At 43.5% G+C, this 20,317-nt stretch overlaps 2 protein-coding genes across 2 annotated transcripts in view; one reads left to right on the top strand and one right to left on the bottom strand.

Annotated features, from left to right (window-relative positions):
* Nucleotides 1–15,916, bottom strand: part of T265_09317 (hypothetical protein) — a gene marked incomplete at both ends in the record, with an annotated part of 29,886 nt that extends 13,970 nt beyond the window's left edge. The window contains one exon of the mRNA XM_009175346.1: nucleotides 15,284–15,916. Coding sequence (XP_009173610.1) covers nucleotides 15,284–15,916 — 633 coding nt within the window. The remainder of the gene's footprint in view (nucleotides 1–15,283) is intronic.
* Nucleotides 1–20,317, top strand: part of T265_09315 (hypothetical protein) — a gene marked incomplete at both ends in the record, with an annotated part of 31,630 nt that overhangs the window by 9,354 nt on the left and 1,959 nt on the right. Inside the window, 4 exons of the mRNA XM_009175344.1 lie at nucleotides 13,803–14,252; nucleotides 19,075–19,146; nucleotides 19,187–19,459; nucleotides 19,492–19,731. Coding sequence (XP_009173608.1) covers nucleotides 13,803–14,252; nucleotides 19,075–19,146; nucleotides 19,187–19,459; nucleotides 19,492–19,731 — 1,035 coding nt within the window. The remainder of the gene's footprint in view (nucleotides 1–13,802; nucleotides 14,253–19,074; nucleotides 19,147–19,186; nucleotides 19,460–19,491; nucleotides 19,732–20,317) is intronic.

Here is a 20,317-nt window from a genome sequence, read left to right as displayed (position 1 = left end):
AAGTACGTCGAATGGTATTCGGGAGAAATAACTCACCCTCGATAGATGAACTGATCACACTGCACAGGTTGCGCTGGCTTGGCAACGTGCTGCGTATGCCAGTCGACCAACTCCCTCGAAGGGCTCTTTTCGCCCAACCATGTGAAGGGTGGAAAAGAGCCCGAGGCGGTCAAACAATTACCAGCGAGCGAAGTATGAAAATAATTACCAGCAAACTCAGCTGCGCTGGTCACTGTCGTCTTCCTGGATGGGGATCCCGAGACGGGCTCAATGCGTTATGGGGATCCCGAGACGGGCCACATCAATGCGTTGCATGGAGTTGGATATACTTCATTCAATTGACTTTTGCACGTCAACCCAAATTCTCCTCTACGGAAACCAGCCAACAACTGTATTCTCTCGTCGTTATTGGCATGTCGTTGCGATATTACAGGCAATTTCTGCAGATATTGGCTCAATCGGAGACGCAACTGATAAAAATCTCTTTGAAAGAAAACTTGTTAGCTTGTACAACGCATGTCACCTGTTACCCTCATTATGCAATGAGGAGTATATCGCTTCGGAAAATCCTGACCAAAATGGTGTGCACCCTCTAAACTAATGTCATCAAGAAATCATAAATCGTCTCAAATGAGAGAAACTGACCGGGATTTTTGACAGTCCTTTCAAGTGTACCCGTACATATATCGTCTACATTTCATCACCTGCAGCTGTGTTCCATAATCAGAGCAGACTGCTAGCTCTAACATAGACATTATGATCGTTTATTAAAATATCGTTGAATAAAACTGATCTTTCATTGCCGTACTACCGTGTTGATTTATTTGAACAAATCCTTGAAACAGGGGGAACAAAAAGAGACGCAACTAGCGTAATACGAACAACTTACGAGCCTACAATTCAGACGGTAATTCAGACAAGCAGGAGAGAAACCGAAAACACGGACAAGATTGACATGGGCGAGTTGCCGCATGCTTCGCTGCCTCCAGACAAGCAAAAGAACGGTCATGTAGGTTTGTACGCTCCATCCAATTAATTCAACCACATCTCGTATGAGTAGTGTGGTCGGTGCGTTGACAAAATGTTTTCGTAAAACTGCTTACCAGAAAAGAACGGGTGTCCAGAAAATCCATCTTCAACTTGCCGGGGTAACATCAACAACCAAGAAATATCTCTCCATCCACTCCCCTAAAGTTTATTTTCCTATACCCTAGCCTCTCCCGCAAATGTGGACGACCACCTGTTAGATCATGAGCCAAACTTAAAAACCGATTTTTCATATTAGACATTTAGTAAAGGCTGAATGACGCCTTTGACAATTAAGGTGACACTTATTGGAAAGAAACTGGTGTTCTCGGTCCGTTAGCTAGTGGATATACACAAGCTGTCGTGTGTTTAGCTACTGCTAATTCCGTTTCGTATATATAGGTAGCAAGACAGAAGCGAGCAAAACGGTAGGATACAAGGTGTTTGATGTCATTTTCCTATAAACGCAGGAGTAGCGTCGCACCTGCATAGTTTTTACGCTCTGAAATGAGGGCGTAAGAACTTCACCACCTCTTCTACATCATTCTAATAATCAACATCGGCAGCGGCAGCAACAGCGTGCTTATTGTGCAGTGGTCAAAACTGCCACACACTATTTGTGGGGGTGGGTCAGGTTGCTGTGCACTGGAGGCGGTAGCTGAATACAGGGCTGGTCAAAACTGCCACACACTATTTGTGGGGGTGGGTCAGGTTGCTGTGCACTGGAGGCGGTAGCTGATATAATACAGGGCTGACAATGGACCTTTCATTGGGGAGCTGTAGATTGAATGAAATAGTTTGAGCGCCACTTAAGACGCGACTGAGTCATGTCTGACTGTCTGTAATCATCAATGTGTGCCGTCTCGAAATCCCCATCCAGGGAGAAGGAGGTAATCAGCGCGTCTAAGTTTACCTGTAGCGGCCTTCATACGTTACTGCCAGGTCATTGTTATCGTCCCTGGCTTGTTTTCACTCTTCCCGTGGTTGTGCGGAAAGAGCCCTTCGAGGAAGGCGGTTGAGTGGCTAACGGAGTGCGTGACCAGGCCAGCGCAATTTATGGAGTATGATAAGTTCATCTATCATGGGCGAGTTGTCTCTTCCGAAAACCATTCGACGTGATTCAGTATAACTGATCCGGTGTTCCCACTGGACTCGGGCAATGATCCCAGGAAATAGATGGGCAAACATTGTGACTTTTGACGTCCTCAGCCGGCATCGGCCAGGTTTCAGGTTCGTGCAATAATACTTAGCACACAAAAGCATTGTAAACTCCACTCTTGACGGACAAACTGACATCACGCCTACGCCACAAGTGGTGCAGCTTTACGAAAGCTACTCTGGTCTTCCTAATTCGGGTGGAAACATCATATTTCGCGAGACCAGTGGGTAGAAATTCTCTCTGCTACTTCAACTGGCTCGTCCGCAAGCATGAGGTCAGCGTTCGAACTCATCCAGTCTTGCAGCAGCACTCCACATTTTTCAGGTGTGAAGCGCATGCCAAAATGTGGGGCATAATTATTAGGATTATTCAATATCATTTCCATTGTTATGGCGTCCAATCAGAGAATAGCCATACCGTCTGGGTACTCGATAGCTGTGGGCGGATGCCCCGGGAGCACCTCGAATCCATAAGCATAAGAAGATGATAGTGAGTCTTCTATAAATGTGACGAAGTTAAAGAGAAAAGGTAAAAGTGGACAGCCTTGCTTGACAGTACTTGATGTGGTGAACTCAGGCGAGTGCTTCCCATAGACCTTCACATTGCCGAAGGAGATGGCGTACAGCGCATTAAGAAGGGACAAGAATTTATGAGGAACATCTTTGCATCACAGATACTACCATAGTGCCTGACGGTCCAAGGAGTGAAGTTAAGGAAGACAATCATTGTTAGGCGCTGGAATCAGTGTCACCGGTCCAGAATCTGTCAGAGAGTGAAAATTTGGTAAATGCATCTCCTTGCAGGACGAAGCCCAGCTTGGTTTTCACGGGTCTGTTTTGCCCTGTTATCAGCCAACTTCGAAAAGTAAGACCAGAAATCAACTTCGATGCCACAGTGGCTTTCACACAACGTCCGCGTATCGTTTTCGAAAAGAGGAATAACCGTCCGCATACACCATTCTGCAGGCACTTCTGATTTGCTCCATATCGCATTAATAAACTTTGCTAGATGGGTCACCAGAAATTCTCCGCCTATTTTGAGGAGGGCTGGATACAGACCTTCCGGTCCTGGTGTCATCTCATGTTTTATTACGAATAGTTCAGCTGTGGAACCGTTTAAGGGCCTAACTGCTATGCCACCAGAAATAAGTACGAGGGCCGGGATATCTCCAGTTTGCCCAAGCCTAGATACGGGAAGTAGAGAGACAGAGGTCGGGTTCGAACCACGGACCTTCCAGTCAGTAAATTCGCTCTCTAACCATTTAGCTATCTCGCCCTCTTCAGTACAAATATTTCGTAGTGTATTTATTATTCCGACAGGCGGTTAAGCTTTACATTCCACTTGTCCATATGCACTATCTCCAGAGACTGTGCTGCAGGTGGCCAGCTAGCCTGTGAAGTGCTCGGCCCATCGATGTTTTTGCGAGTAGATTGATGAGCCAACTTTCTCACTTATGGTTTCACTGTTCGTTGCTTTCATAGGGCTGGATAATCGCAGCAGTCGATATGAAGCAAAGAGCCTCAGCAAAGGTCTTCTCCAACTGCTAAGCTCTCGATGTCTGCCAGAGCTTTCGATCTTTCTTTGGGTTCTTTAATATTTAGCGTTTGAGGGATTTGTGTGCGCTGTCTTACTCATTCCATGACGATACGAATTTCCTGGCATCAATCAAAACTAGAGATCTCGATGATATTTAATGATTATTTAATTGTATTGAAGTTCAACTAACAGCTCTGAACGCCACCAGCACAGCTCATTTCATATGTTGCCAGACTTCATCCACGTACTCATTAATAGTCCAGTCGTAGAGGGTCGTGTGCTAAATTAGAACGATACCGTTGACCTATGGTAGTTCTTTGAATATGGTGGATTGACATGCTTCTTGCTGACTTGCGAAGGTCTGAAACGAAGTGAAATGTCAGGCGTGCACGCACCGTGGCGTAATAAGAACCGAGCTGTGTCCCAGAAGGAGTGTCAGCCTTGAACTGTGGCCCTTCATAGGTGGCTGGTGGCCATATGATGAGTCCACGGTTGACTTGGATTTGATGGCCCCCGGATTACGCTTTATGGTGAAAGTCTGTATTGGCCAAAAACAGTCAACGAAGCTCACACAGTCGATTTAGTAGCTCTCCGTTGTTTGTGCGACGGGCGTCAACATCCCAACTGTGATTCTGAAAAGCTCAGGTGACCTACTAGGGTATTTGTTCTGCCGGCAAGGTTGACAATGTCAGTGCTTCTTGCTCACCGAATAAACACAAATAGTTCTTAGTATCTTAGCGTCAGAACTGCTGTCCTTTGTGGCATAAACTGACACTAAAAACAGGCACCGTTGGTCGACGCATGCGACGGGCGTCAACATCCCAACTGTGATTCTGAAAAGCTCAGGTGACCTACTAGGGTATTTGTTCTGCCGGCAAGGTTGACAATGTCAGTGCTTCTTGCTCACCGAATAAACACAAATAGTTCTTAGTATCTTAGCGTCAGAACTGCTGTCCTTTGTGGCATAAACTGACACTAAAAACAGGCACCGTTTTTAGGTCGACGCACTGAGCTTGATAACCAGATGGCTCAAGGATGGCTATTAGCTAGGATCCAGTCCAGTGAAGCGCGTTCATCTCTGTGGCCGAGTGCAACTCCCATATCATATATTTCACAAGCCATCGCTTCTGGATCACCGGACACAAGGAGGGAGAAATCTAAAAGAGTTGAGTTCGCCCTTTGTGTTTTGGGATGTATAACCACACCCGGGTCTTGCATACATGTTTCGGAGACAGCATACATCTGGCTTAAGGGAGAATGAGGTTCTAGCGAGAATTATCCGTTCGCCAGTCACACATAGCGACTTTAAAAGTTCCTGTGTACTAATGGTATCGTGGGTTAAGAAAGGTGTTGCGGAATACACTAATTGGCATGCTGATTTGGTTTTGACGGGATATCTACCTAGAACCCAGCTGAATTTTTCGTTTGTGACGTTCTTAAGCAGCTGAATGTACTTCAACAGACTGCCTCATGTTTCAATCGCCATGATATTCGGGATATCGCGTTAAATTGTAAAGACAATACTCATAGGGTTTCTGAAAACATTATAAACAAGAGATTCAGCTGGATTCTGGGTAAGTTCCTAATCAAGGCCCAGTTGGTGTGCAAATGAGTGTGTTATGCTCGTTTCGTGGAATTAGGGTTAAAGTAGAACATAAGGTTGGCGGAAACGCAGGGGCTGCACCTACCTGATGAGCGAAAGTGGACCGTCAAAGATTTTCCGGTGTATGTTACGACTATACAATGACCTTTAATAGTTGGTTAACTAAGGATTGTGCCTATAGGCCGATTACCCCTATGTGTTTACTGATAATAGGCAGTAGGGTGGGCCAGAGAGCTGACGATCAAGTAACTCAGCAACGTTTGTTTGTAAGATGGGAAGAGGTTTGGGATGGATATCAGTGGACGAAAAACTGTGCGGGCAAGTGTTACTTCCCGTTACCATGGCCGACAAAGTGGTTTTGTTTGGGGTATCCCACCTTGAGCCTTTGACTCAAAAGTCTGACCCACAAGACAGTGGGAGGACGTAGGGTCTGGTTCGGTGGACCTGTCCCTAGTCTCTAACTCAAAAGTCTGACCCGCGAGCTAGCGCACAGTGAAGTTTTCTTGAGGAACCCTATCCGGAGCTAATGACTCAACTGTCTGACCTGTTCGGCTGCAGAGGGTTGACCTAACCTGAAGGCGCAGGAAGTAAGGCACTACTGTCTCACTCCTCATGAGCCTGCACACAGCAGGTGCATTTTGAGTAGCACTTGGTTTTAAAAATATTTTGACCGTATTGAATAATGCGCCGGCGGTCACGGCCAACAGTTGGGAGACCGGAGTGTGCGGTTTTCACGGCCGACCCCTTCTAACCCGTCCTTTTTCAGTGGAAGGAAGCATCTCTGCTCGCATGAATAGAGGCACGCTGATCGTCTGGGGAAAACATCTTACTGCGTTCGTACTTCTATTGCAGAGGACAGTATGACGTTACCTCCAGACCACCTCGTAGCACGGTCCCTCGTAGTATAAGGTTGCTCCTTTTTGACCTTGCTGACATGGTTGCACCTTGTACGAACTAGAAAGGACAGTAGTCCTTCACTGAGACCCTTCACTGGCAGCTGAGAGAAACTTGATCACACAGAGCTCATGGGTGAAGTATATTTAACAATTGACCGCGTTTATGTCGGAAACTTACCATGGCCAGAAGCCCTTGATAAACGGTGCTCCAGCAGAGGATTTACTTCCAGTTAACAATGTGGTGAGGACGAAATCGGTCATCTAGATGTGGTTACGTACGGCTCAAAAAGCCGACATCGACATTCGTTTTACACAAAACGATGAAAAACCTAGCTAATCGCGGTAGAAAGTATATTCTCCAGCTTCTAATAATAACCGTTAATAACAATGACTGTCACCGCCGTCGACTGAGCTGGACAATCAACAGCGCAAATTCCGTTGCTTATTGTAACTCAGGTCAGCAAAACGTATTAGGCTACTCGGCATGAGAGAAAGTCCCCCCCGGTCCACCTCAAGCCGTTGATTTGAAATCACCTAGTGACAAGATGGTAGTGCGTGAGGAAATTTTGTTAGTTTTGGGCGTTTCAAGGTACATAGACAAAAGTGAATGTGTATTTTGGAAAATGAAAAGTGCCAGGACCGAGCAAAATAAGTAAAGCACCACTAGCTAGGCACTTAGTAAAACAGAACTGATAAAATAAGTCAAATCAAAACAAATGATTTGCTGGGGTAACCGACCATTTTTAGTTTCCTCAATCCGAAAGAGGTTTTAGTTGAGGTTCCTCACTGCATGCTTTAAACTCGAAACTCCAGCCAGCAAAGGCTTCTGCAGTTAACCGGATGAGGTTTCGGGTGTACAGCTTGGATGATTCATGTTCCACTGCCGTTAGATGGGACTGCTAGCACAGTTATCTGGTACACGTGATTTGCATGTTTTGTGAAGATTTGTTCCTTTGGCAACAGAAATGATGTGGTTTGAGAAGTACAGCAGTGAGTTTGCCTGTCTCGTAACAATTGGTGTCAAAGTATGTTCTCATATGGAAAAGTTCAGGATACTCACACCGGCGTCATTAAAACTAATGAGGGTCTGGAATTCGTGCCTGAAGAAGTTGAAAGCTGAGGGTTCAGGGCACGTGTTAGACTTAATAAAACTTTGAAGTTACCTGCCTGTCACCCAATGTTAACCGTGCTTTGTTCGAGAATAGTAGTCGGTAGTCCTGCAAATGCGAGTGATGGAATTTCTTGACAGCCGCTCAAATAAAACAAGCACTTTCTTGAACGTAGTCACCACTATTAGATCCTTAGAAAAATGAAATTACATCTTCGTTCATTGAGTTTCAGTCATCGGGGGAAATATATTTCACGCAAACGTCACTTTAAGTTATGTCGACACTGCACGGTTGAAGAGGCTTCTACTGAACGCTGAGTATTCCGACATTACTAATGCCAGTTAGGAAGTTCCTGATAATTCTTCGGCCCCCAAACACTGGAGGGAGCAAGGTCATCAATATCAAAGAAGCCAAGAAAAGTGGAGGCCGATCGGTGCTGCGGGGCCATGAATTATCCACATTTGCTCCAAAGTCGCAACACGAGAACGTACGATGTTCGGTACCACTGCATGCGCATTTGTTCCTCATCTAATATTTCCACTAGCAAATGATAAGGCCTTTGTCGCTTTCATGAACACTATTTGTTCAGGCATTTCATTTATTTAAATGCAAGAGCTTAAGCACTATCGTCTTGTTTGTCGTGCGTACGAAATTCATGGGTTGGATGTACTAACACCAGGGCCTGGTAAACTGTACTTTCAAGAACTTTTCACTCTTATAATTGCAGTACGTACTGCAGTTCAGTAGTTTTTCGGTCATCAAGGACTGGCAGGGACACTCATATTCATGAGAACCACCTTTATTTTCATCAGGCTGTTTGAGAGTACCTAACCAGCTATTCACAAGTAGACAGGATCCTTCTGAAGTCCCGAAATGGGTAAATCCAAGGTATCGTACTATCTGGCTTAGTTAGGGCAGTGATCCTCAAGCGTTCCGGTGCATCAACTCCTTACTTACCTATGTATAACTCCTTCGAACCCGTCTCATTTCGTATGAACTAACTGATCAGTAAAACCAGAGAAATTAGGATGAGGTACATTGTGATGCAGAACGTGAGTAGGGGCAGCCACGCTAGGTTGTACGAAAAGGTTACAAGATCTCTGGCTCAAGTAAGGTGCCTTTGGTTTAATTGGAGAACCATATCCTATGCAGGTATTGCCACGTGTTCCTACTCCTTCACTCTTAGTCGACCTGTCCTAAAAGAATTTCACTGTAAAGGACTGCTAAATGCAAATTCAGGCTATGATCTACTGGCTACACAAATAACGTCCCAAAAATGAACGGATGGAAATTCGAACAAAATAGCACGCGATGACATCTATGATAATAACGCTCGTAAATATATAGGTTCCAGTTTCGCATTTTCCACTAAACATTAACAGTAAAAAACTTGCATTTTTTGCCAGGGCATCCTTCTCAATGAGGTTTTTTGCTATTGTTTCGTTGGTCGCATCCTGTGTTTTCTCGTAGTCAACGTTTGAATTCACAGTGTACATTCCACATATGTGTAAATACGCAATCACCGTTTTGCCAGTGTCCGTCAAATCTGTAATTCACATAATCTTTTCACAGTGTCATGCACCAGCTTCACACTGTTAGTCTCTTTTTTGACCAGTTTGATTTACTGGAATCACTAGAACCTTGATCTCATCCTTTGGACTTTCAGTTCTAGAAAAACGTGGGTTGTCAGATCGCTTTGGAATGAGGATAGCAGTGTCCTACGTGCGCATCCAGATTGTGCACGAGTTAATGAGTGAAACGTCTCTTATCCCTGAGCGGCAGGTTGTTCAATTCTAAACGTATTACCTGATAGTAAGTAAAAAAGCTGATGAAACTCAAAAAGTGGCGTAAACCAAGCAGCTATTTCACTCACAATGTTATGAAGGTAGGTTCATACAGCGCTAACCGAGTGAAGTCTTGAGCGTATGAAATACAGTGTTACGATGAACACCGGGAATAAAGACCACTACATATACATACCGCATTCCAGGCCATTAAAAATGAGTCTTATGGTAATATTGGAAGTTCATTCGAAGTCACGCAGCCAGCAGGTTTACACGGGGGTCCCTCATCATAAAAATAGTGTTTAGCAAAGGTCTTTCTCTCTCTGCTAGGGAGACAGTAGCAAAATTGGGAGGTACCACGCTGAGTGATGCACAAAATTAGCATAAAAATATTTTCCACTGAAATTTATTTTTGAATTACTATGGCTGCGGGTCATTGTGTGATTGGATAAAACAAAGATACGGAGTGACAGGTTTTTGCACCAATTAAGACCGTTCTACCCCATACTATTCCACTCAGGAGCGGGAGGTTAAACAGTGTCTAATATTTAGTAAACTTCGAGTGTTCCAAATCTTCTGGAAACCACCACCCTCACACACAAATCCAAAAAAACTAGGCCCACTTTTTTGAGAATAGTTTCCGTCCACCAGTCTGTCTTGTACATGTAAAACGACCGTCTTTTTTATTGCTATGTGCAATCGCAAGTGAGTAGAACTCCACGCGTTCACAAGTACATTTTGACAACGTTTCAGTTATTCATAGCTGTTACGCAACGCCAGGTTAGGAAAAAGTCACTTAGAAACTCACGGCATTGCCGACAATGTCGCTGCTAGGAACAAACTTAAGGAAAAAACGAAATTTACTCTAGTGGATCTAAACGCCTGCTTCGAACTGCATTTGAATGCGCCGTTTTCCTGCTGTTATTGGTTATGTGACATCGCTGACCAAAATACTATCATCACTAAACAAGGCGAGGGGGTCCATATCAAGGTTTACTTATTTGCTTTTTTGCGTCCGTTTTCGAACGAAAGCCTTTACTTAATGTTCTCCGAAAGCTCATTCGTTATCGTCAAGAATATTCTTTGCAGAAGGGGCAGCAACTATTACAGCTGTCCTTTTTTTGTTTTATTAGCCTTATTTCCACGGTTATAAAAGCGGACATATCTACCTTCACAATGCCCGAATCACACGACAGTTTAGGCTTTGCAAAGAGACTTAGGCCTAAAAAAATTGCCAAAGTAAGATGTACTTTTATGGATATAATCATACTTATTAATACAGTGGAATCGGCAACCGTTGAACCATCAAAATGGAAGTGGCTATGCATTTACCCTGTTAAGTTCAACAAACGGCCCTTTCATGTCCTTTATGAAGGTTTCGACCTGCTTCCCTCCTAGATTCTAGTAATCTCAATACCATGCTACCTGATAATTTTGCGACGCCGGAGCGGTCAAAAAAGCTCATCAGGCTGAAATAGCTGGAATGTGTACGGCACGTGCCTAACCATCACTCACCAAAGAAAGAGTTTTTCTTCCGAAATCCGTGCTGGCAAAAATTTCGCGGGTGACAGAGACGTAGCAACGTAAAATGGATATGGCTGCAATCAAGTGGAGTCCTATGGGATCTGACGTATTCCCCAGTTGGACCTAAGTGCTTTAGCTTGAACGGGGTTGAAAATTCTGCCAGACATGATACTTACTTAAGCCTGGAGCCCGAAGTGCTGTTAATTCTCCACCTAACTTTCAAGCTAATGCTTATTTGCCGTTCTGTTGAACAGTTGGCAAAAAAGGCTCAGCCAAACGAGTTTATCACACTGTGGGACGTTGGTAGATGTGTGTGCATTGCTCTTGGTATTATTTCCAGGACATAAATATTCTTGAGCCAACTCTTGCTCTTACTTTTCATTCTTTACAGAGGCATCATCTTCCAATGATTACACGGAAGTTAGGGTCACAATCTACTTCGAGCAACAATACCGGCACGTTCTACTGGTGTGTCAACTGCTGGTGGTGATGGTGATTTGGTCTGGACGGCACATAAGATATTTTCCCCAAAAGTGGTGGTTCACGCAGTTGTATTTTAGAATCAAACAGCTATATTATGATCAGTGGACTTCGAATAGACCAGCCAAAGGGGCAGCACTGTGAAGGTGATACTCACACTGGGCTAGTCCTTTGCAGCACAAAGGAAAGCTCAAACTGCACAAGTAGTGATAGAGGTCGGAATTTAACTCCATTTTTCTTCAGCCAAGTTAACCAAGTGCTAAACAGTTCAGGACACACCGGCGCTATTGCTTACATCCCAAACTTAGGTCGTTGAAGGATGCCATTAAGTTTTTGGGCTATGTTCTTGCTGTGATTTCCTATTAGTGATAGGGGTTTGTAAGCTCTCTGAGGGGTCATGTGGTGTCATGAGAGAATTCTTCTGGCCGTAAAAAATATAAGGAATTCAGCAGAAATTTGAACAGGATTGTTTTCTGTGGACTACCCTAGTGATGGTACCTGAATGGACTATTCTTTGGACAGCTGTTTTTGAACAATTGACATTCAGTAGGCTTGTGGTTTTATTCATAATATACAGGAAACTCTAAACCTTCAGCCCTATTCTGCGTTGAGTTGCATTATCAAATACTTATGCACGTTTGCGCTGACGATAGTTAAAGTCACCATTTAACGCAGTTTGCAGCATTGGTTATGATGTGCAGTTTGAATGTAGAACAAACTATAGAGGAAAAGGTTAGTAGTTAAGGTAGCATAGATGGTTGTTGGTTTTTTTACTGAGCTGGGTAATATGATTTCCAACGTTTCATTACCAATCGAGGTGACATCATCAGGGCGTTGTTAGGAAGCGTAGCGATGGATCAGTTGTTGCAGAACAAACTATCATGACAAGTCCCCGGACGACGTTGGACCTAGAAAGGAGTATCATCTCATGAAAATCTCGAGGTAATATATGGTTACCGACCATTAACATCCAGTTCAGACCTTCAAACGAATATTTACGAAGATTTTTTCCATCCCACTTAAATCCAGGCAACCGCGATGTTGCCAGGGAAAATACAACCATATTCACACTATTCAGGGAACCCATCTAGTTTGGAAAGCATGTTTGCTCGGTGTTTCCCCTAAGCCCAACAGAGGTACATGCTTGCACTCGATTCAAACCCCTAATCGTTAGTATTCTGTGAACAGATCTGCGAGCTATTTGTCCAGTAGATAAATCATGTGCTTCTTTGCTCTCAACTCTATCCCTTTGATCATCAAGCACCTGATTTCTCGTTGTTTCTGTCTGGGGGAGCTGTCTAGTAAACATTTAGCGTTGTTTATGGGTTTGTACGAGTTATAATCTCTTACCACTCCTCCCCCGAGCAAATACAATAGCCTAAGCGCATAACTACATCACAGATGTGCTTTTCCTGGGTCCAAATTTCCTGTGTCTTAAACTCCGACCTTCACCGGTAACTTTCGTATGTACTGGTTTAATATACTTGATTGCGAGCATTCTCCTGCGTCTGCAGATGTGTGAGTAAAGCACGGGAATTGAAAGTCAGTGCGATGGAGAAAAACAAACTATACAATTGATGTATAGTAGATGACAAGGTGGTCATCAATGCAGCTCGCAAACAGATCTCAGGACCGGGCAAGAGTACTGACAGAAGCACACGGAAATGTGGAATAAAAATAAATGGCTTAGAAGAGGGTGGTCATCAACGCTATCATGTTGGAGATGTTGCAATAAAAGACTGGATAGCCTTAAATATAGCTTTCACATTTTGGTACTAGTATCGACTCCGGTGATGAATGCTCGCTCCATATGGCGCCTGGGGACTAAGCTAGCTTAGTAACCCAAATTTCTCAAACACATTGGACACTGCACACACAAAATAGAGCCATTCGGAGAAAATAAGGACGAGATAACAGCCTGTAGGAATAGGAGAGAGGTAATTATATCGACCTTAATGGAGTACTCAACTGAATCTCACTTTTACGGTAAAGATTAACTCAATATGCCACACTAAGCCGTCTAATTTAGGATAACGAACATATAAAGTAATCTCGACAGGTGTACCAACCATTGTTGATGGTAAATGCTTTCAGGATTGTTTTTTTAGGAAAGTGCATTTCCTGTTTTTATCACTCAGCATGTGACAACAGGCTTGTAGGGTGCCGAAGTTTGGTGATATATTACGTCAGATGAAGGACACGGAGAAGTTTCATCTGCGACTTACTGGTCGAGTCGAGATGTTTTTTCCACTCCACAGTTCCAATGGTGCGTCGTCGTCTGTCTGCATCTTTCGGGAAGGATACGCAGTCGATATTGTTCCCATCTGCTCCCTCAGTAAATAAGCTCAATGAATGACGTGCATTGCATTAAAACAAAACGGGAGTGTGAAAAAAAGCCTACAGAAACAAATGTCTACGTTAGTTACCGGAAAAGGAATTGGCATGTGGAAGAACAAAAGAATTACTAAGGCTTCGTAGAAGGTAATATGAAGGACCAGAAGAAGGCACCAAAGAATAAGTGTGGACTTACGGAGTGTGAGCTTCATCAGTAAGCACTTTCATTCTCATATGAATCAACCGAAAGGGTTCAGATAAATCACAGTAATGTCATTCAATCAAATAAGTAGAACCGATTGCAAGACAAGTGGTGAACCGTTTTGATATTTGCTTTTGTTGGTTTACTAGAACAAGGACGAGGAAATAAGACACCTGAGCAATCGCGTCACCGCACTGGATAAAGCAATGGAGAGTGGGACAACGAAAACATCGCAGCTGTGTCAAAATATCAGTGACCTAACCTTGCAGTTAGAATACGCCCGACAAGAATTAACGGCACAACGAATGAAGGAAAAAAATTTACAAGATCAAATCTCCAAGAAAGATCACGAGAAAAGTGAACTCATGGACAAAAATGATAGGGTTATTCGGGAACTATCTGAAAAGCATGAGAAACTGAGGCGCCAGCTCCAGGAACAAATCCAAGGGAAAACTGAAGAGCTTGCAACGATGCAGAAAATGCTCGATGCAAAGAGAAATGACACCATTGGTACGAAAAGGGCGGAAAAGAAACTCAATGATGCAACCAACCACATTGAGAAACTGAAATCTCAACTAAAAGAGCTCAACGCTGAGAAGGTGGGTTAATTTTCAAATTTTCTTATGGAACGCGTAATTTATAAAGTTAGACATTCCGGAATGAAGCATGATTCAAAGTAACTAAACCTAGGGATAGTGGATCTATGTCCCATTCTCAAAGGCCGATTTTGTCTGTTCGTCAAACTATTTGGGGGACATTCACCTTAGATAACAACCTCCGGTACTGAAGGAGCAGCATCTCTACGCCGTGTTCACTTGAAAAACCCCTGACCACTGCCTTTTCCCCATAGTTCTGTTGGTCGTTAGTAAATGAGCACATCCATACTGAGCAAATGATAATAAATCTGCCAAACATGGTGATTTAAATCAACATGCTGAACAATATGATTACCTAGTTTAACAGTTCTCTACATGATTTCGGTGTCGTCTATCATCGACCCTGAGGGTAGGCCGACTAGAAAGGCATTCATTAAGATAAAAAAGTCACGTGGGAGAGGAGATTAAAGAAACAAAAAATTATACCGAACCCAAGGATAATTGCAATCCAGAGTCCTTGCAGCAGGTGGTCCAGGACTATTAAAACAATAAATTCGTCCCTGCGTAAAAGCTACGCCGACTCGAAATAACGTGTTCTCTACCGTGGATATTAAAGCTAGCGCACAGACGAATCATGAACGTAAAATTTAGTTCGGTTATAACTTGAGTCAAGCTATCATTTGTGATTCAAAATACCCACAAATGATTCTTATTTGTGTGATCAAAATAAATGAAGAAAATTTCACCGAAATGTAAGACAACTCACATTGTGCAAATAGAAATGTTGGATATATCCAGCATTATGTACAACAAAATTTTTCATGCTTGTTAAGTTGGTTTAGTGTCACAAAACGCATGTTACATCGCTGGCAAGAGACAAATGCATTTCTATGCTTCTTCAAGCAATGCTGTTTGAGGGTTATGTGTTGTGCTGCTCTGTAGTTGCATAATAAACAAGCATAAGGACGCTCTCCAGTATGCCTCCGGAGATGTATTTTGAGATGGCTCTTTTCGACAGTTTTATAGTCACAGACGTCACACTTGTATGGTTTCTGTTCCAAATGCACAGACATCATATGTTTCTGAAGGTGAATCTTCTGCTTGAATTCACTAGTACAAAACTGGCACTTAAACGTTGATCGCGATTCAGCCTGTGTTCCACAATTCGATGTGTTGCTATCAGCCTCCGGTAAGGAAGACTCATGAGCATCAAGCTCATTGCATGACTGCTCGGATGGAGCAGGTTGGTTCTGTTTGCCTGATGAGTCCGGTGAACTGCCACAAAGACTAGTTTCAACGATTGGGCAAGCCTCAAATTGTGTGCACGGCGGTCCACCATCAATCAAACAACAGGTTTTTCGTGTAACTGGCCCGTTACATTTCACACCGCATCCAGAAGTCCAACATCGTGGAGTAGTCACCGGCGTGCTCACTTTCCCTCCTTCGCCGACATCTTGCTCCTGGTGAATCAATTTGCACTGGTTTCCTAATCGTTCGCTGGAGAAGCTCAAACCTTTATCCACGATAGACGACACTGTTTTTCTTTCATCATGCTTGGCATCCCGACAATTTTGTGAAGATGGTGGAGTTATACATCCCGTTTCACCATTTTCCCGATTCAATGAAGGCCAGCTTATGAGTTTCACAACCTTGACACCATGGTTCATTTGAACATGCGTGATGACCTCAAGTGGTGAAAGGTATCGCAAATCACAATAATAACATTCCAGTAATGAGAAAGTAAACTGTCTGCCATTTGAACACCCTTTTATCTTGTGATCAATGAAGTCAGTTAGAGAATTCAGTGCAAAACCCTGTCCACAAAAACCGCAACACAAAAAATCTGCCATTCACAATCGACCATTCCCGACGTGTGCGCCGCAATATATAAACCATTTAGATAGGTAAATGTACGTATATATTGATCAAGTTTCGTCAAGGACAGGTACCTGTGCATGAAAGATAGCCAATCACAGTAAACAATCTAAGAAGCCCACGCTGCACATTGGTGAGTGATTTACTCTGTTAGGTATATTTACGGAAGTTAGAATTCTCGCTAGTTTGATTCTAGTTTCATATTCACATATGGCAAGGTATCTGCATCAAATAAATCATACTAGTTGAGTATGTTTTTCTGACTTCAAAAAGACGAGAAACCAGCGGGGGTTGACGCGCTTGCGGAGGTTGTCCAAGTTAACAGCAAAAGCAGTGTATTGTGCGTTCAGATTGCTTCATTACCATCATACGCGGTCCGCTAGTCCCCAAAAAGGCTGTAGTCGTACGAACTGCGATAGAGAGATGGCACCTTTTAAGTAAGTGAAGTTTGAATACAATGCATTAGAGCTTACCCTTGTACTGCTTCATTTCGAGCTTTTACTAGCAAGCTTCTAAATTCTAATACAATTCTAACTGATATTTTGCCTAATGAGGCATGAGAACGTTAACCACCCATCTAGGAGGGGCACATTACCGAAATAGTTCAACACAGGTGAGCTAGCAACAGAACTAGACCCGAAGGCACCGACAAGACCACCTGACGTACGCAGCCGCAATGCAATTTATCCTACGTTGTGGATCCAGTGTGCAGATCGTGAGCATACAATATATGGTTACCCGTATACCTTGCTTACCTCCGGAGTCTACAAAGCATCACCAGGATCTGGTGGGAGCATTTAGTATACACTATGCATTCAACTCGCTAACGGTGCAAGGGTTGACTATTAATCGATCAGGCACAGCCATCACAAAAAGACCTGACCTCAAAACAGGCTTGACAACCATAGTGGAGGCTGCACATGACACTCAGAGGACCTCTCATACGAGGGTATTCAATTTGTGAGGGCCTGGCTGACAGTCTGCAAGCCCTCAGGTCAGAAATCGGAACTGCAGCGATCTGCTGCTTGAAAATGCAGATTGATCTGGCGGTCTTACGCCAACTAAATCCCACAATGTGCACCAGGGTTTATGCTGAGGACCCTAATTATCCTTCTCTCTAGGTGTGGGTGCACTGGCAGGTTTTTATCCATGAATCACACACTTGTAAATGATCTCAAGAAAATGAACCGTCGTGTGGTGCAATCAACTTGCTGTATACAGCAGGACAGGTAGTCTAAAACGGGTTATTGCTGACGTATCCCTTCTTCCTCTTTCATGTATCCACTCATCTACCACTTCCTTTATCCCATTGCCAGAGACATTTTTATGTGACCATTTTTAAGGACAAACGGATAAGCTCGCAGCTCATTGAAGTTAGCTCTAATACCTGTGCCTAACTCAGCCACCACAACCACGGAACCTTACAGTAGTTCTTCAAACGTTTGCAAGCAGCACAACACATTGTTCCTGCTTGCGAGCCGGAGTGTCTTTCTATGGTTTTGTGTCCTCTCTGAGAAGATGACTCAACGGTTTCTTCCCGCTTGTTTGCGCACCTCTCGCGGTCCACAAACTACCGCGGCTGGATCGGCAAGGGGTTAGTATGATTGTAAGCCATCGACCTGACAGGCCAGTGCTTGAATTTCCGCAAACTGATAGCTCCGTATGGTTAGGATCATCACATCTATGAGAGTATCCCATAAATGCACTGACAATCGTTGCTTGTTCATTGTGTCTGCTTAGCCCCAACAGGCTCTTGCCCTAATGCTCTCAAGAACAGTTTTCATGACAACACTGATGTACACTGATGTCATGCTGTCGATGATGATGATGATTTCATGACAACTACAGTGATTTATTACGACGGGCTAACAGCTCATATACTATGATGGTTGCCGCTATATGAAGGTTACTGAGGTTTAAATGGGTGGCTGTCCCGGACTAGAATCCGGACGAACGGACAACGGCGAGCTGGTACTGCAGCTGTTTGCCAATCACAGAATGTTTGTGTGCAGGACCGAAAACGAAACAACCGAAACTACTTCGCAACGAATCGTCCCGCACAAGCAAGCAAGCCTCCAACGCAGACAGATCACATGGCCACTGACCATAGCTAAGACGGATCAATTACTGACGGACCTGGAACACCTATGTGGATTCTAATCACGCGCACGCCCGTTGCTGCTTTTCTGTGCATTTCGGTGCCGAGTAAAATGCCCTCACGTTATCATCGCCATTAAAGACATCAACATCAGTGCTGACACTGATGTGCCACTACCGTTCATTAACAAAGTTCTTCTATTTGTATTTCAGGCCTTGAAGTGAAAACAAAGTAAGTGAGGAAGGGAGGGGACCTGGTGGTGACCTATCGCATGCATCATGAGGTCTCTACACCTCCAAGTGCTCAATCAGACAATCTGGAATCCCACATCATAAACGCGACTCACGTTGATAAGCTGACATTTCCTGCAATGTTTCCAGCTAAGCGCAGGAGAGACTAAGAGAACCCATCCTGGAAGGTTCGTAGTTCAAACCTAACCTAGACTTCTTGATTCCTCCTGTCTATGTTCGGACAGCCTAGCAGTAGCTCGATCTTCGTGTGGCATCGAAATGGTGCTACAGCTAAACCATTATTGTTTTAGAGAAATACACTCATTTGCAAATCAATGTGGTTTTCACGAGAGACTCAACTGAATCTCTCGTTTATGATATTCCACAGTATTGTTTTACTCATTGTTAGTATCTCAGTCATCGTGCTTCCATCGGTTAGCCGACGAAATGAGACCATATAAAAAATTTGGTAAAAGAAACAGAGAAAAGCTAAGGTAAGTTGATCCACTGTGGTTAAAACTAGCTTACTGAATGTAATCTCAAGGACATTTAATGATGTATATGCAACTCAGAATCACAGAACAAAGGCGGATTTAGTTTGCACGCAATATCCTTTTTTTAGAAAGAACTCACGAAGAAGCTATCGGCTCAAGAGCAAGAAATGTCGAGCATGGAAAAAGAATTAAAAGAACAGGTAGGTTGGGTTAATAAATACGCTCGAGGTTATTTTTAAGAAACATCACCAAGAACTACGTGAAAAAGAACATGAAGAGTTGGTTTCGACTGTGGAAAAACTGAATGCACAATTGGAACTGAATAATCAGAAAATGATGACAAGTGAAAAAGAGATTGCCCGACTACAGAAAACTGAAAACGAATTTAAAGAGTTTCAGAGGCAGTTGTACATGAATTCCCCACCAGCGAGTACACAACTTCCTCCGGATATTAGTGCAACGGTGACGCAGACCCCAAAGTCCCCTGCACTTTCCTTAAGATTAAACTCGATGGTAAGTTGAATACATCTTGAGTGTATTTTTAGACTATAATGAAAACACCGCAGAAGACACCGAGGAGCATCCTAAAACAGCCTGGTTCTGCTTGTAAACGCCGGCGAGTTCTTTTCGCACAACCTTCTGACGATAAAATTAGCAATACGGTGTCCGTCACCGACATCGATTCCGATGACGGTCTTCTTTCAGAAGACTTACTGGAGGCTACACCACCCTGTCCGAACAAAACACCAGATACTCGTAGTAAAATTATCCAGTCTCTGGAAAGGGTAAGTTGTCCGCTTGTATTTTTGTGAACCGACACTAAGTGAACAGGTCCGATGACGTTCTGTTCGATTAACACATTGTCCCATTTCATTATGTCTCTATGACGCAAAAACACGCTACGATAGTATTTCTGTTGTAGAAGATAATAGGAGATTGCTGGTTACCTACTTCAAGTTAGGGCGACTACCAATTAGGACGAGCTTCATCAATCTTGTGTGAACTTTCACGTCCTGATATGATTTTTCAAAACAAATCGGATATTTGCAGGTACATTAGTTCGTTTAAGGTTGTAATCGGAACCCGAAACGCATAGGCACACAGGGGCCATTAACCTTATTTAGATTCAGATATGGGGGTAGAGAATGGGTGAGCTTCGACTGAGGATTTGGACTAAGTACACGCTCACAGGTTTGCACAACTGATGAATTTCACTTTAGGTTTGCTGACAAGAAGAACATTGGAGGCTTAGGTGCACTTTTTGGTAAACCAGCTGTTAAAAGAAATAGCTATTGCCTTAATTCAACAATCTTCGGACCACCGACGAACGGCCAGAATATTTTAGGCGAAACGTTATCACTCCCACTGCCT

This window comes from Opisthorchis viverrini, assembly GCF_000715545.1.
Source record: "Opisthorchis viverrini unplaced genomic scaffold opera_v5_273, whole genome shotgun sequence".
In the NCBI taxonomy this organism is placed as follows: domain Eukaryota; kingdom Metazoa; phylum Platyhelminthes; class Trematoda; order Opisthorchiida; family Opisthorchiidae; genus Opisthorchis; species Opisthorchis viverrini.
This window is presented reverse-complemented; position numbering and strand designations above follow the sequence as displayed.